Here is a 15,226-nt window from a genome sequence, read left to right on the forward strand (position 1 = left end):
CGTAGATGGGACCACTGAGCAGGACACGGGGCATCCATTTTTGTACCCCCTTTCCACTCCATCTTGGTGACCAGGCCTCACTGCGATAGTACAGCGCGCAGAGCACATGGCCCCCACCCTCGTTCCCACTCTTACTGGAAAACTCTGGAGGTATTTACAACACCTAATAAATGTAACACATCAATCTTCCTCTGAGATCACTGTCCTGCATGCGAACCAGCCTGAACTAAGCACATAGCTCGTTCATCTCCACAAACGTGTACTTGCCCACGCAACCTCACCAGTGGAAACTTACTGCCATTCTGACCCTGTGTCCCTGCAAGGTATTCTCTTCATGTGCCAGACCACTGACCACGCCATGATGCCCACCTAGCAGATCCTCAACTAACATTAGACCCCTACCACAGTATATCGTTGCCTATCAATAGCAAATGACACATACCGGAGATTCTTGTGAGCACAGACCCACACTTCAACCAGTGTGTTAATTGATAGTATAGTTATATGTGTGACTTTTATAGAGACATAACCTACTGAAAGACTTTGAACAAGTGTTATTTAGTGCATGCATTATTGAGAATATATTATGTTAGCTTAGATAGTGACCGCCCCGCTTCACAGCGACCTGACCTTCACCCATTCGGAGCACAGATGTCTGACGTCCATCCTTGAATGGAGACACACTTCATTCATTTAAAAAATCGAAACAACCGTTGTTGGAATATATGTGGTGTTTTATTTTGTATCTTATTTTGATGGCACAAAAATACAAGACTTTACACATTGTACAGGTCAGGTTGCAGCACAGCGAGGGAAAATCCCTTGTACTGACCGCTGTCACTCGGGAATGTTTCTCTTATGGCACGAACAGCACAGGCGGGTATTGCTCTTCGAACGCGGTGTCCAAGCCTCCCGTGAAGCCACCATGTAAAGGAACGATAGGCCACCAGCCGGTACCACCTCTGAAAAAGAATGATACAAACTGTTTTTAAATGAACAAGATAAGTTTATTAAACGTTTGTTGTCAATGACAATTCTTGTAACTAATGGCATTCTGCTTGGACAAATGCTATCTATAGACTTCACACTATTGAACGACTTTCATGCGTTAACATGATATGTATATGTAATTTTGGATACAGTAGAAGACCATGAAATAGGAGTGGCATGAAAAGCAGAGTATACTTACTCGTTACTCGGATTATGAGGACGAACAGTTGCACGAAGTTCGCGCATAAGCACCATCATTATCCTCAACACGGACCGTATGAGGCAGGCTGCCCTGAAGTCTGGCAGCTTGGTGATGCATTGCGGTCGTGGCTCGCCTTTCGAGATGTAGGCCACGCATCCCGAGTTTTCACAGCAGCAGCAGTTCTCCTCCTCGGTTGGCATTAGCTCGCACCGATTGCATATGCACCAGGTGGAAACACCGTCCATGCGACTAGGTCCAGTGTCTTCATCCGTTGATTCGTCCTGCCAACTGCCGTCCGAAGCCCCATAGTTTTCGCGTGTTTCCCTTTCCAGTAGTTCCTCCTCGGTATACTCGGGCTCGTACATGTAGGGCATTATTGTAGTCATTGTGTGGTAAACAAACGAAAATAATTTATAGCGATGGTACAGGTGTTCACACGGGCTACAAGCAACGAAGGTAGCTGACCAGAGCACAGAAACGAGTCACAGAATACTCAAAGAAATACAGTGAGAGGAATGGAATCGAAAATCTGCTGCTGTGTGTTGTGAAACGGTCTGTTTATACTTATTGCGGAAAGAGGCGTCCTGCCATTTCCATGGCGACACGTCTTTAGCTGAAGCGCAGCGATTGTTGACACGAGACGTGCTTTGGCGTTGTGAAATGGGCGGTACGCGTCTGCTGATGACAGGCTCAGGGGCGGGGGATATAATTTAGTGCCGCAAAAGCAGGTCAGCCAGGGCGATGCAGCAAGTGATAGGATTATCACAAAATGGCAGCGCCCTGGTGCCTGTTTTTGCATGCGTTTAATGGACGAAAACTCGGGTAAGGTCCATAGGAATTTTTTCTAAAACCGTGCGATTTAGGCTTAAAAACACATGGCCGACCCGTAGGGGCAATAACATTTTTTTACCGAACCATTCCTTTAACCACTCCCCATTTTTTGTTAGATTTTGTTCTTTTCATTCCTTTTTTTTTTGGTATTTTTTTTTTTTTAACTAAGCCTTCAATTTATTAGCGAGTGCTTCCCTCTTGTGGCCATTATAAGTAGAGCGCCTTATGCATTATTATTATTATTTCTTTTTTTTTACATTTATAAAGCGCTCACACAGCCCGCAGGCATCGAGGCGCTGTTACAGGAATTGTTAGTTTTTCTTAGTTGTGTAATTGTGTTTTTTTGTCTTAGTTACGTATTTATAACGCGCTTAAACACTCAGAGGTTTTTTTTTAAGCGCGGACCCGGGGATCGAACCTGTTGTTGCTTTGTGTCGTCTTGCTTCCAAGACGCGCACGCTGCCGCTGTGCTATCCTCCCGGGATTATTATTTGATTGCATATAAATTGCGTATAACTTTACCTGTTTTACACTTAAATTGATTGTCTTTATTTCTCTGAATTGTTTTCATCAGGATTGGGGTTCTTTGAAGTCTTTTTTGTACCAGCAATATTCTTTTCTGTTCTCTGAAGTGGCCGTGGCACCAAGAGAAAGCAACGTGGCACGCTGAGATTACTGCGAATACTTATGAAGTTGATTGGAGCCTTTTTAGAGCTTCGAAATCCGGCCGCAGCCGCAGGTTCTGCGCCAGAACCCCGGTTACAAGACGAAATAGTCATGGCTATGCAGAAGGTGAAACATGCACCCCCTGTGTCTCTCAGATGCTGTTTCGATTGTACATGGGAATCTTTCATTAGGGTACTTTTAACTGTGGCACCGGGAAAGAGAAAGCATGGCGGGAAAAGCGGAGTGTCCACCAACCAACCTTAAGAGGTACGGTCTCAGAGACGAACTTCTGGCGTTCGTAACCGCTTTTCCTTGGAAACGTTGTTGTCCGCGTCTTGCCATCGTTTATATTATTTGCACTGGTGTTCCATGAAAAGTGCTCCGCGACTGTTTCCACATAGTCTTATTTTTTTGACATTTTGCATTTTTGTATTTATGGCCCAGTTGCAATGATGGGCCCTGGACTGCAAGTTCATACATACATTTATAATCCAGTAAGAGAAATAAGGCCATCTTGCCTGTCAAGGCCTCGTAGCATAAAAGGGCCACTTCCTGTCAGGCACACCTTGCTCTGACAGCTGAAAGCAGGATTCTCTGGATCAAGGGGCGGTTCAGCTTAATTTTGTTGCAGGAATGTGGGGGGCGTGGTGTGTGTGACGGGTGCAGGATGACCCAATGCTCAGTGACTGACATAGCGATAACCGCCGAATTGGTGTATGGGCAGAACCGGTAACGGCCAGCCCGAGCAAAAGCTCAGGGCCGCTGCCAGCCATTCTGAACCCGATCAACGGGCCTCATTGTAAGTCGTCCCGTCTGGTAAAAAAAATGCTGGTATTCATGCATACCGGCACTTTACCGGACCGGCCGACTACGGGTTTGCCGGTGGGGCACCTGGGTTACCTCCAACTAGAGGTAAGGCAGGCGCCCTACCATCATTAAAAGGGCATAGAAAAACGTCATTATCGGCACCGGTATTGCCGGTGCCGGTAATGATGGCAAATCCCCTCGTGGAGTCCTACTGAATGAATGGGGATTTACACCATTACTCTGTCACCGGTAATCCGGCAGCAATGCAGCGACTGAATGCCAGAAACGGTAACTACATTGGCGGCCCTCTCGCCAAGATACTGGCAATGTTAGAATGAGGCCCACAGATCGGTAATAGCGCCGCTAGGCCCCTCCCCGCCCCACGGTGCTAATCACAGATCGTGGTGGTGCAGCGTCTTACACGGGCTGCACATGAAATGTGTCAGAGGATGGGGATTCTGCAACTGGCAGAGAGAGCTGAGAGCAACAAGCGAAGAACATGTGAGTCAGGCCTGTTTTGTAGGGGCACCTTGAAGAAAGTTATTGAAGCGGAATTTACCTGAATCCAGAGTGTGATTACATTAGCTGCGAGGATGGGACATGAACAGGATCTCTCGTGTGGATGTGACGAATTGCAGGCTTCCTGGCGCTGAGCACAGTGTGAGGCGAGGTTGCTCCTAATCCATCTAGCGGCCATGGAGAAAATGTTAGGTGTGCATAAAATAACATGTTCAGAAATATAACTAAAAGTTTAGAAGATTTTGGGCCTGATTCAAGGAACTTTTAGGATGGTGCAAAGTGACTTTGCACTGCCAACAAAAACTCTGAAACACAGGGTTCGCAGTCACTTTGCAACCAGTGCAGTCACTTTGCACTGATAAAATACACTTTGCACCGCTCTGTGAATTAGGGTGTTAGTTGGCAACAGTGGCGTCGCCAGGAATCAAATTTAGGAGGGGCACGGAGGGGGCCAAAGACAAAAGTAGGGGGGCACCGACAAAAGAAGGGGGAGAACATGGTCACTGCTCGTCTTAGGTGGGGGGGCATAAGGGGGGGCACAGGGTTTCACAGGGGGGGCCCTGGCCCCCCACCCCCCCCTAGCGACGCCACTGCAGTGCAAATTCACTTTGCACTGTGCTAAAGGTTCCCTGAATCGGGCCCTTTGCATCCGTTTTACAAGCTGTGATTTTGTGATGTGCCTATACCAGAGAATATGGCTTTGAGTGGGTTGGGGTTATGCGGTGAATTGCACCGGCAATCTCCAAAAACTGCCCTTGAGCCAGAATGCGGCTCCCTCACATCGTGCTGTTTGTAGCTTGTATTCACAGTTTGTGTGGTGTGCAATCAATCTACTGACAAGCTGTGCGCATTTAGAGAGCCGAGCAATTGTCCTTTGCTGAAAGACAGCCTGTGCCTAAATGTTGAACCTGGACAAAGGCGTATATATGGCTTGTGCTTTGCAGACATTCCGTTGTTAGGGTGTGTTTTATGCCACATGAAATGAGCACCAAGCCCGGTGTGCGTTACTTGCTCAGAAGGTTTGCATGCTTGAATTACTATCACAGTCCTATTTGTCAAATAGGGGGTCATTCTTATGTTCCCAAAATGCACTTTGATTTTATGGAATAATGGCAGCCCCTCGCCTTCAAGGCCTGAGTGGTTCGATGACCCGGGGCACCACACTCGGAGAGGCCACATGAATACCAAATAATACAGTGTGTTTTGTAGTGGTGCTGCAATGCTTCCAGGCATGAGGCTCTTCTTTCCTGCCTGACCCTGGCGAGCTCCTGCTGTCCCCTCCCGGTTGGGAGATTCACCCCCCCCCCACCTCTCCAGCGGCCCAGCAGACAGTGCGCAGCAGGAGCAGCGTGCGCTTAACTGTCTCATTCTTAAGGAGAGTAGCATAATGAGACTCTATTCATAAGGGATGGCTCATTCCATTATTTGCTACAAGACCTTAAGTTTCGGTGATAAGAACTGCCATCAGTGTATTTATTTTCCTCTGAAAGCCCACAGAAAGCACCAATTGGCTACCCAAATCTATGTCTTCTTTCAAGACAATTACAATATGTCACAGAAAAAAGCTCAAGCCCCTTTATTTTCATGTGAGCTCGACACCCCAAAAAGCATTTATTTGTAGAATGCCAGATTTTCCTCGTATCAAATATAAAGCCTTCCTTTGTTATGCAATTACAACCACGTTACCTTTACACAAATAAGGTTTCCTTGTGAGCCTTAAAAGTACATTTACAAAAACCACAGGCCATTTTTGCAGCCTCGTGCTGAATTGCAGGCTGGCATTTTGCCCTACCTTGATTCTTCCAATCAAGATTGGGTAAAATAACGTTATAATCACATTATTTTTGCTTACCGTATTTCTATAAGGAAACTGGTTGGAACCCTAGTCACACAGGCGCTGGGTCATGGGTTCTGATTTGCGATAGTAGTATCCGTTCTCAAGAACTCAAAATAGTCAGCAGTGGTTGGTCACGGGGTGGATTTAATAACAGAATTTAGCCAACACGTGTTTGGACCATCCTGGGTCTTTTTCAAGGCGTGTGTTGGATATTTGGTCCATCGGTGTGGGCAATGAGCTCAGAATGGATTTCAACCCTCTGAGGCCGGGAAGGCCTTCTGCAAGCTGGTGAGATGTCTTGGCGATCATCGAAAGATTGCCAATCCCACTTGTCAGCCCGCAGATGGATCAAAAACGTGTTGGCTACATTTTGTTATTAAATCTACCCTGTGAACAACCACTTCTTACTCTTTTGAGTTCTTGAGAATGGATAATTCTATCACATATCAGAAGCAGTGACCCAGCACCTGTGTGACTAGGGTTCTAACCAGTTTCTGCTCAACCCAATTTCGAGACGGAAGGACGCCGTCTCCCCAGAACCCCATCACGGGCGGCAGGGTCAAAAGCATAATCCGAATGATCGGCGCAGTGATCGACATATTCTAGGGCCCTGCCTTCATCTTTTTATTTCTATAAGGAGTTTATATATTTGTCCTAGTACTTTATTATGATTTGCAGACCTCTCAAGACCGCACCACAACACGTAGGATTGCTGAAAGCCAAAAATGAGGAGGAGGAGGGGAAAAGAGTCATGATGATTCTCCAGGGGTGTTGGAAAGGGGTCGCTGCAGAGGATGTCTTTCATCCGGGCCTCGTGTGGATTTTGTTAACATTTAAAGTCAGCTGAAATTGCTTTGCTATCGCTGTCCCAAGACCTTATTGGCTGCACTTTGATCACACAGTAAGGAAATCCTGCAATAGTGGTACTATGTCCTGTCTGCCCCAGACCCACTCTGTTTCTTGATGTCCTGGGAACCTGCGGTCACAGCAAGAGACATCTGTTAGGTATGTAACTTGCCTTAGGTCTTAAAAACGGTATCCAGTGATTCAATCGAATACAATGCATCAAATGCAAAAGCATCGAATGCAAAAGCCTTGCAAAATAGCATTTTATTCGTAGGTAAAGTTGTTTGTTATTATAATGGGTTTTAAGGGGTAAACAAACAGGGGTTGGGGGGGACCCCCCATTAAAAAAAAGTGGAAAAAAAATGCTTTTCGAGACTTTTGCATTCGATGCGTTTGCATTCGATACTATCACTATAAACCCTTAAAAACCATAAAAGGATTGCTTGGAGCTTCCATCGACAGCCAAAATAATCCTCATCTGTAGGTTCTGAATTAGGAGCTCAACTGCTAGTTTGGACAATATGGTTAAATGTGTACACCCTACAAATAAAAGCAATCATGAAACCGCTGCAAAACAAAACACTTCACTGCAGTTAGCAACACACAATCAACTTTTTTTTGCACTGCCTTCCAAAGCCAGATGGTGTTTGTAAACCAAATATGTAAAAATACCTGCGGCAAACCACATTTCCACCAACTACAGCTGCCAAGATCAGTGCAGAGTAATCACCAGTCTTTCCTTGGCCACTTCAAGAAAGTGGGTGTCCCTGGGCAAATCATTGTATCTAACGGTGCCTCAGCTGCCAGAATTAGAAGCCCCCATGACTGATTCAGCTCACACTGTCCGCGGCTCCTAAAAAGCCTCACTCGCGATATTGCACTACAATATTACCAGTGACCATATATTGGGCATCAGAGAGGAGTGTTCTCTTGGCACCATCTTTTAATGTCAATTCCCGTGATCCCCTGGAGTGCCAGACCCAACCTGTGATGACATATTCTGTGACACAAACACATTGGTTTGGGAGTTCAAATATATGTCCATTTGTCCAAAAAAGTACCCCAATTGGAAATGCAACTTTTTAGAAATATGGAATGACATCTTATGCAGTGCCTGGGCACAGGATCCATCCTATAGTTGCTTTGCCTACCCTTCCTCAAGGCAACCTAAACAAAATTAAGCAAATAAGAGCCTGATTGAGGTTCCTTAGGCAGCCCCTTCAAAAAGATGGCAGGGGTTGGCCTCCTACGTTAATGGCAGCGCTGCTCAGAGCTATACAAGATGGAGGCCCTTCTTTTGTAACAGAGGTACCCTCGTCTGCAATTCTCTGGTAACAATGAAACAAGATGGAGGAGATGCTAGCGGCTCGAAACACAGGATGATTAGTTGAGCACAGAAAAGAAACAGAAAGTGCACTTTCCTAGAATGTTACTTACGGTTGCTGTCCTCCAATGCAAACTGCCCATTTTCTTCACTCTACTGTGGTGCCAAAACGTCTAACCTGGTTTTTAAAAGTGGTTTATTGGTCTTTCTTCCTTACGGAATGTGCTTCTCTGCCCTCTCCCCAACCCTTCATCTTATCAGCTCCTGTGCTGGTCTCCAATACTAGTTGACAGGGTTCAGTTAAACAGTCCTACAATCCCTCCTCTGGGGATTGTAGCAGGAAAACACTAATTGGGATATTTGCATACTCACAATACTTTGCATGGAAAAAAGTCCAAAGCATTGCTGTGACATCACGGGCAGTTTAAAAGTCATGAATCTGCATACGGCCAATTATTTCGCAGTTCACTCAAGATTGTTTGCAGATCCTTCACCCTAATATTGCTGGGAAGGATTATACAAGTGCTCGAATTCGAAACCATTGATTTGCAGTATAGAGTAATTATACCATTCATTAAAGCCTGTGCCCAATGGAACGCTGACAAATGTGACAAGGCTGCAGATGGCCTGAAAAGCATTGTCAATTTCTGAACGTTTGTTGCCCTAATGCCATGCATGGGTAGTTCCCTACCCATAATCCTTTGCAGATCAAGCAAATGTTGCTCTCCCTTATAGGATAACGTTTGCTCTGCTAAAGTAGGAGGGGCTGAGCATTAATTGTGCGAAACCAAAATCCACAAAGGACAAATGAATATGTTTGTAAGGTCACTCTTGCTTATTAGGGGTGTTACAAAAAGGGCTGGGACGGAATAGCAATACGAGTTAGCATAATCTAACTTTCTTAATAAGGAAGGCACATGGCAGTACGATCCTGTGGCTTGTGTCTTCTGATTTCTTGATTTTGGCTGGGTGCGCTGTTAATGGTTTTCTGAGCAGCACTTAGAAGAAAGCTGGGCCAGTGCTGTGCAAGTGCACGTGTTCACCGTTTAGAGGGAATGAAGCCCGATACCTTGAGAAGTGACTATAAATAAATATTTGCACACAATGGACTGTTTGGGGCAGGTGGCCCTTGACCAAGCCGCCTGCTGTCTGGCGCCCCCAAAGGTCATACCCATCACTGGTTAGGCCACTACCAGCACTTAGGCAACACCCCAGGCAACACCCCTTGTTAGAGCCCTCCCCAATTTCTCATCTCACTTAAAGCACTGCTTGAGTACGAAAGCGTTTCACCTTTGGGGACCTTAATGAAAAGCTGTATTGAACGTACCAACTTTCAAGTGTTTGTAGTAAATCTCATTTGTGGTAGTTGTTTGCTTGCTGCATGCATGGCTTCCATTTGACTGTTTTCTTTGTTCTTCCGCCAGTTTTCTTCCATATGAATTTTCGATATTGTATTTTTCAATACAAAAAAAGGGTGCGTGTGTGGCATCTTGTGCGAGTTACATGTGAAACGTGGAAAATCGAGTGCAGAGTCACAGATGCTCTGGACTCTGCAACCGGCAGTTATGACGAGCAGGGTCGGACTGGGACAAGAAATAGGCCCTGTCTCCCAATAAATGTGGCCCAACCCTCGCCCAAAAAAGTGGCCCACCTATCGCCTCATGACCCTTGACCTCTGATGACATCACCAGAAGTAATGTCATTTGACCCCCCACCACAAAGTGACATCCCGGGAAGCGATGAAACATGACCTTTCACCCCTTGACAAAACAGGAAGTGGCATCAAATAGCATTGTTCCTAAGTAGACTACGAAAAATATGGTTATGATTTCACTAAATCTTCATACAGTATTTGCTATCTTCATACAAGAATGGATCACCATATGTATCATTAATATCTGTGTCTATAGATCCATATTGTCAAATTACTGTTAATCCAAGCAGACGTCCAATGCCAAATGGTAATATGTTACTGTATAGTACTTACGCTTAAGCTCTCTTTTATAGAACAAATATGCATACAATATCACCCAACCTGTGTTGGTACTCATTTATCGACCTAAGAAGGAAGAAAGGCTTTTTTCTTTTTAAATGGGGGAGAAAAGAAAAATAATTCCATTTTTTTTTTCAAAACCGGCCCAGGCATGGCCAGAAACCGGCCCCCACTCCCCAGGGGCAATTTCAGCCCAGCCGCGGGCCAAAAGGCCGAGGGGCCAATCCAACCCTGATGACGAGAGCAAGAAAGGGAGAACTTGTCGGTGAGGGGTGCTCTGCACTGCAACCTTGAATAAAGTATCATTAAAAAGAGGGTAGCGGTTTACCTACAGACATTAGTCACTCTGTATTACTTCACGCCTGGTAGCAACCCTTCATCGCCTGCTAGGCTTGGCAACTATGCTGATTCAGGGCGAAATCAAAATGGCTGCTAGGTTTGAGAGAACTAAAGGCACAGGGGTATAGCTTGAAGATCTTAGCTTCCAGAATGTTCCCCATTTTTTGCTGTAATAAAGCTACATTGGTCCCAATGTATTAGCCATTGACGAATGAAACTAAGCAGGGTGAAAGTGTATTTAAAGACAGACCGAAAGCTATGCTTGACGTGAGTGTGCCGTCTGCGAGTGAGTGATGGATTAACTCTGGTGAACACATCTTTCTTCAGGAACCGCAGCCAGTTCACATGCTGCATCTGCGGTAGTTATTGGTCCTCTTGATCAGAGATTTGCCTGGCTTTTTGGTGCAGGACTGCGCTTGTGTGTGGGATCAGACTGATATGTAAGTGGACATGTCACCTGTGGTAAGGGACAGTAAGCTAAATAGCGTCCGTCGACCATTGTGAGTGGACACCATTCTACAAAAACCAAGTCCTTTGTCTGTGTTTGTTCTCAGCAGAGGGCCCACCACATTTCTGCATACAGTTCCCATGACGGGTCTCACCTTTGCTGTCTGTGAAGTTTCGGACACTTAGGATGTCATTAAGCTCCTGATAATGGTTTTGCTTAATGTAGGTTGTTTTCTCTGGCGTATCCTGAAGCTGCATCGTGACCTCTTCTAAGTCTTTATCCAGCTGGAAAACAAAGCAAACCACTGGGTCACAGACCAGCCAATTGGCGCACACGGATCAGTGGGATACAGTGATATAAGCAAGCCAAGGAATGTTCCTACATATATTAGTTTAGTTTATTCAGGTACCACATTGATGCTTCAAAGAACACAAAAAGACATCACAAGAAATACATAAAAAAGGCATTTCGAGATTTTTACAGTGCATGAATTTGAATTAAGTCCTTCATTTAATAAAAAACATAATACAATATCCCATAAATATCTATGAAACTGAACTGCCCCCATCACGCACAGCCAGACTTAATTAGATCATTTTAATATCATGTGTTCTTGACGTCTGGGCATAGATGATATATTGGTATTAGGTCAATAGACCTTTAAAAAAAAAAGATTTTGAAAGACCGCTCGGTGACCGCACAGAGCGGTCTTTCGAAATTGAACTGTCAGTCCCTGCGACGCACACAAGTGCGCGCAGGGGCTGACAGGCGCGCCAGGTCCCGAAAGAGGGAGAACGGGTACGTTTTTGTGTGTTGGGTATACATGTTTGTGTGTGTTTTGGTGGAGGGTGTTTGGAGGGGAGGGAGGCAGCAGGGGTGAAGGAGGGGGGCGAAGAAATGTGATTATTTCCATTTGTGTAGGCTGCCTAAAATCGGCCTAACAAAAATCGGTCTTTTGGTTAGGCGACCTGCACAAATCGAAATAATGAGATAGAACCGATATATTTGCCTACAGCAAATGCGCCATACCATGTTCAGCCCTGTTATCGACATGCTTGGTCATCTTGACATCTCTTCAACTGAAAGATTTCAAGATTTGACGGAGCCATTGTTTTCGGTTCTGCCTCACCAACAGGGCCCAGAAATAAAACATGAGCAGTGTCGTACAATGTCATAACCTTTTTCCTACCGGCTGTGGCCCGATCCTTGGCTAGACCCTTCCTGAGACCATAGCGTTCGCCAACCTGCAGCCCTAACCTAGATATCAAGGCATTGCATAATCATTGCATACCACTCTGCCAGGGCCTGACTAACTCAGCATGTGCAGCACATACTATATGCAGAACAAACAAACAAACAAACAAACAAACAAACAAACAAACTATTGCATGACCAGGCCTGGCTGAAGATGTGTGGGGGCCCTTTTCAACATGATGGTTGGGGGCCCCCATGCTTAGAGCGGAAAACAGTCTGAGGCACCTGTGGCGGGGCAAACATTAAAATGGAGATAAAGATATGGTAATAAGCCGCCAATTATCATGAGACGGCGAGCCAGCAGGGAGCTGAAACACCGAATGCCCGGTGAATAGCTATGAATGCTTCTTTGTATGCAAGTGGCTGACTTGGAGAAACCTGTGTTGAAAGGCCACAAGGTGATAACTCTTCTGTTTTCCCCAATGGAAGTGACGGCCGGACGGGTTCCAGCAAGTGCAGCTTGAAAGGCGAGTGCTGCAAAGCACAAACTGTAAGCACCAGAACATAAGTAATATGTAAAGGAATATATTGATTATATATTTCTGTGTTATAAGACCGCTGGCTGACAATATGGGGGCAGTTGCTGCACCCCGCCACCCTCCTCCGCAGCCCTTTCATTTGAAAAAGTTGAAATGCCCTGATGCCATCCCTGTGCCTGTCTCACTCTCTGCTCATCGACATTCGACCCACTTCCAAGCAAAGTTTTTCATGGATCCTTACTTTGGAGACAGTAAATGGATTTAACCGTAGGTGATCCAAGTCAAGTAGCTTCAAGAGATATCTTACATAATACATGGAGGCCTGTAATACCCACATACAAGCTTGTAAATAGTGTTATTACAGGCTACATATGATATCACTACTGACCTTTTACAGAAAATGTTATCACTACATCTGTGTAATAAGTCATTACGCTTCAGCTGTGACGTCACAATGCCTGTTGCTTGAGCCAGCACAGAGCAGGTGTCGCGGCAGCACTAATTTGAAGCCATTATACACTTTTTACATTCCTTTCAAGTAAAACAGGTTTCTGTGACATTTTACGGTCATTCACTGATAAGCCACCGTTAACGGTGGTGGGATTATTTTGTGCACTGGTGGAGCTAAACACACGAGAGCAAGAATCTATCTGCATGTTATTATTTATTTTGAATGAAAAACCTTTTTAGATGCATTTTATTAAACAACTTCAACTAATTTTCTGTAACACATTAGCAGCTGCATGTTAGTTTTCTTATCCACACAGATTGTACATTGATTATACTTATCAGCATTTGGGCTTGCTCTCAAAGACAAACATGAGCTGGCATGGCAACATACCAATAACTGGCTTCCTGCCTCCGCAGCCTACAACACAAAACCTAAAACTGCACCCTGTGTACCCATCCCACAACATAAGATCCCCATCTGTCATCCTGCCTTCTCACCAGTATGATTAACATACATTGTTAACATTATAATTATTTATAAAGTAACACTATAGAGTATAAACCCATATCAGTGAGGCTTTCTCGACAGATGGTTAAGGAAAATAAGGAACAGTGATGAAAAGTGATTTGCTCAGGATCACATAATGTATGAAGTGTGGAAGGCCGGGATTTGAGCCATGTCTTCCTAGTTCTACAGTTTCCATATCAGAAAGCAGAGGAGACTTCATCTTTTCCTAATCCCTCTTCAATATCAGAAACAAAACAAGTGCTTTTGTTCAGTTGTTTTCAAGGGCTAACCTAGTATACTGTTCAATACATCTGTTTTTTAAATCACCAAATGTATCTACAAGGGGGAAGTCTATTAATCGTCTGTTTCCTGAAACAAATGCATCTGAGAAACAAAGATTACAATTATAATCTTAGTCTGTACTATTGTGTGTACTTTTCGAAGACCAAGTCACATGATAAAGCAACCAGAAAAAATATCATAGAAGTAGTAATTGAAATATATCTTCATAAAGCAAGTATGCATCAGTTAGAAAACAGAAAGGGGGTCGAGCCAGTCCCACAATCAGGGGTACAGTGGCATGCGGGTCAGACATAGATCTCAGTAACAGTAACCCTGCTGACCTACCATTGCAAATGTGTATCTTTGTTTCATTTTCTCTATTTTCCTTACCCATCCTCCCCCTTCCCTTGCACCGCATCCTCAATGCCCTCTGTTTCTTACAATTAACTTTCAGATCCCTGTTGCCCTTTTGCTCCATCCTTTAACTATCAACTCCATCCCCTTACCTTATGTGCGACTGTTGCAGATCTGCCATTGTAACAGCACTATCTGCCTCTAGGGGGCAGTTCTCTTCATTTCCCTGCCTCGATTACCTTTATCACAGACGAGGGACAATAGAATCCGGCATCCACAAGCGAATGGATATAGAAAGGAGTGGGATTGCCATGGCCCTACCCAGCACCAGGAAGTGGCAGATTCAGCAGAGACTTGACCAAGGTATACTTGAACAGCTCTGAAACATGCTGCTACTACTGTCAGCAATATGTGATATCAGAGTTATCAAATATTGGCTGCACCATTGCATAGGATCCTGGCACCTTGGCATATGATGGTAGCACCCTGGCTTAATGATAACAGCAAATGTAACAGTATTTTATTTTCTGACAAAGAAATCATGATGCAATTATTACTGACACAGGAACTGAGATGGTATTTTATGCCTCATCTATTGCTTATAGAGAGCTCCTCAGCCCTATTCCTTCAGATCCAACCTTGCAGGTGCTTTCAAACTCAGCGTTCAGCAACTTGCAGCTCTTCTGATCTTTTGGACTATTATTCCCATGAACCCTCACCACTGAACATGCTGTCTAGGCCTGATAGGAGTTGTAGTCCAAAACATCTGGTGAACCAAAGGTTGCAGACCCCTGTCCTAACCAGAAACTCTTGGCGTTAGTTCAGGAGGCCGGGCAAGTTCTGTGGTTGCCCCCCCATTCTGGAACGTAATAGCTTTTGCTCTGTGTTGCAATAGGCACCTGCACTGAACCTTTGTCAGTTTTGGCTGCTGCTACTCTCATTGCTTCTTTGCAAAATGTAGGTTTTGAGCAACAAAGCACCTCATCCTCCAATTAAGGAATCCATATACTAGAATGATAGAATCGTGGTTGGCTCTAGGTGTGGAAACAGCCTGAGCTAAGCTCTGCTATTTTCCAAGTCTACTAGTGGGGTTCATA

The 15,226-nt window shown here is 44.9% G+C and overlaps 1 protein-coding gene across 2 annotated transcripts in view; it reads right to left on the reverse strand.

Moving 5' to 3' along the window:
* GABBR2 (gamma-aminobutyric acid type B receptor subunit 2) overlaps positions 1-15,226 on the reverse strand; it is a 2,296,575-nt gene that overhangs the window by 105,274 nt on the left and 2,176,075 nt on the right. For both annotated transcript variants that reach the window (XM_069620609.1, XM_069620608.1), the window contains exon 17: positions 10,957-11,086. In XM_069620609.1, the coding sequence (XP_069476710.1) occupies positions 10,957-11,086 (130 nt within the window). The remainder of the gene's footprint in view (positions 1-10,956; positions 11,087-15,226) is intronic.

Source organism: Ambystoma mexicanum, chromosome 5q, assembly GCF_040938575.1.
Source record: "Ambystoma mexicanum isolate Mex_15411 chromosome 5q, UKY_AmexF1_1, whole genome shotgun sequence".
Taxonomy (NCBI): Eukaryota; Metazoa; Chordata; class Amphibia; order Caudata; family Ambystomatidae; genus Ambystoma; species Ambystoma mexicanum.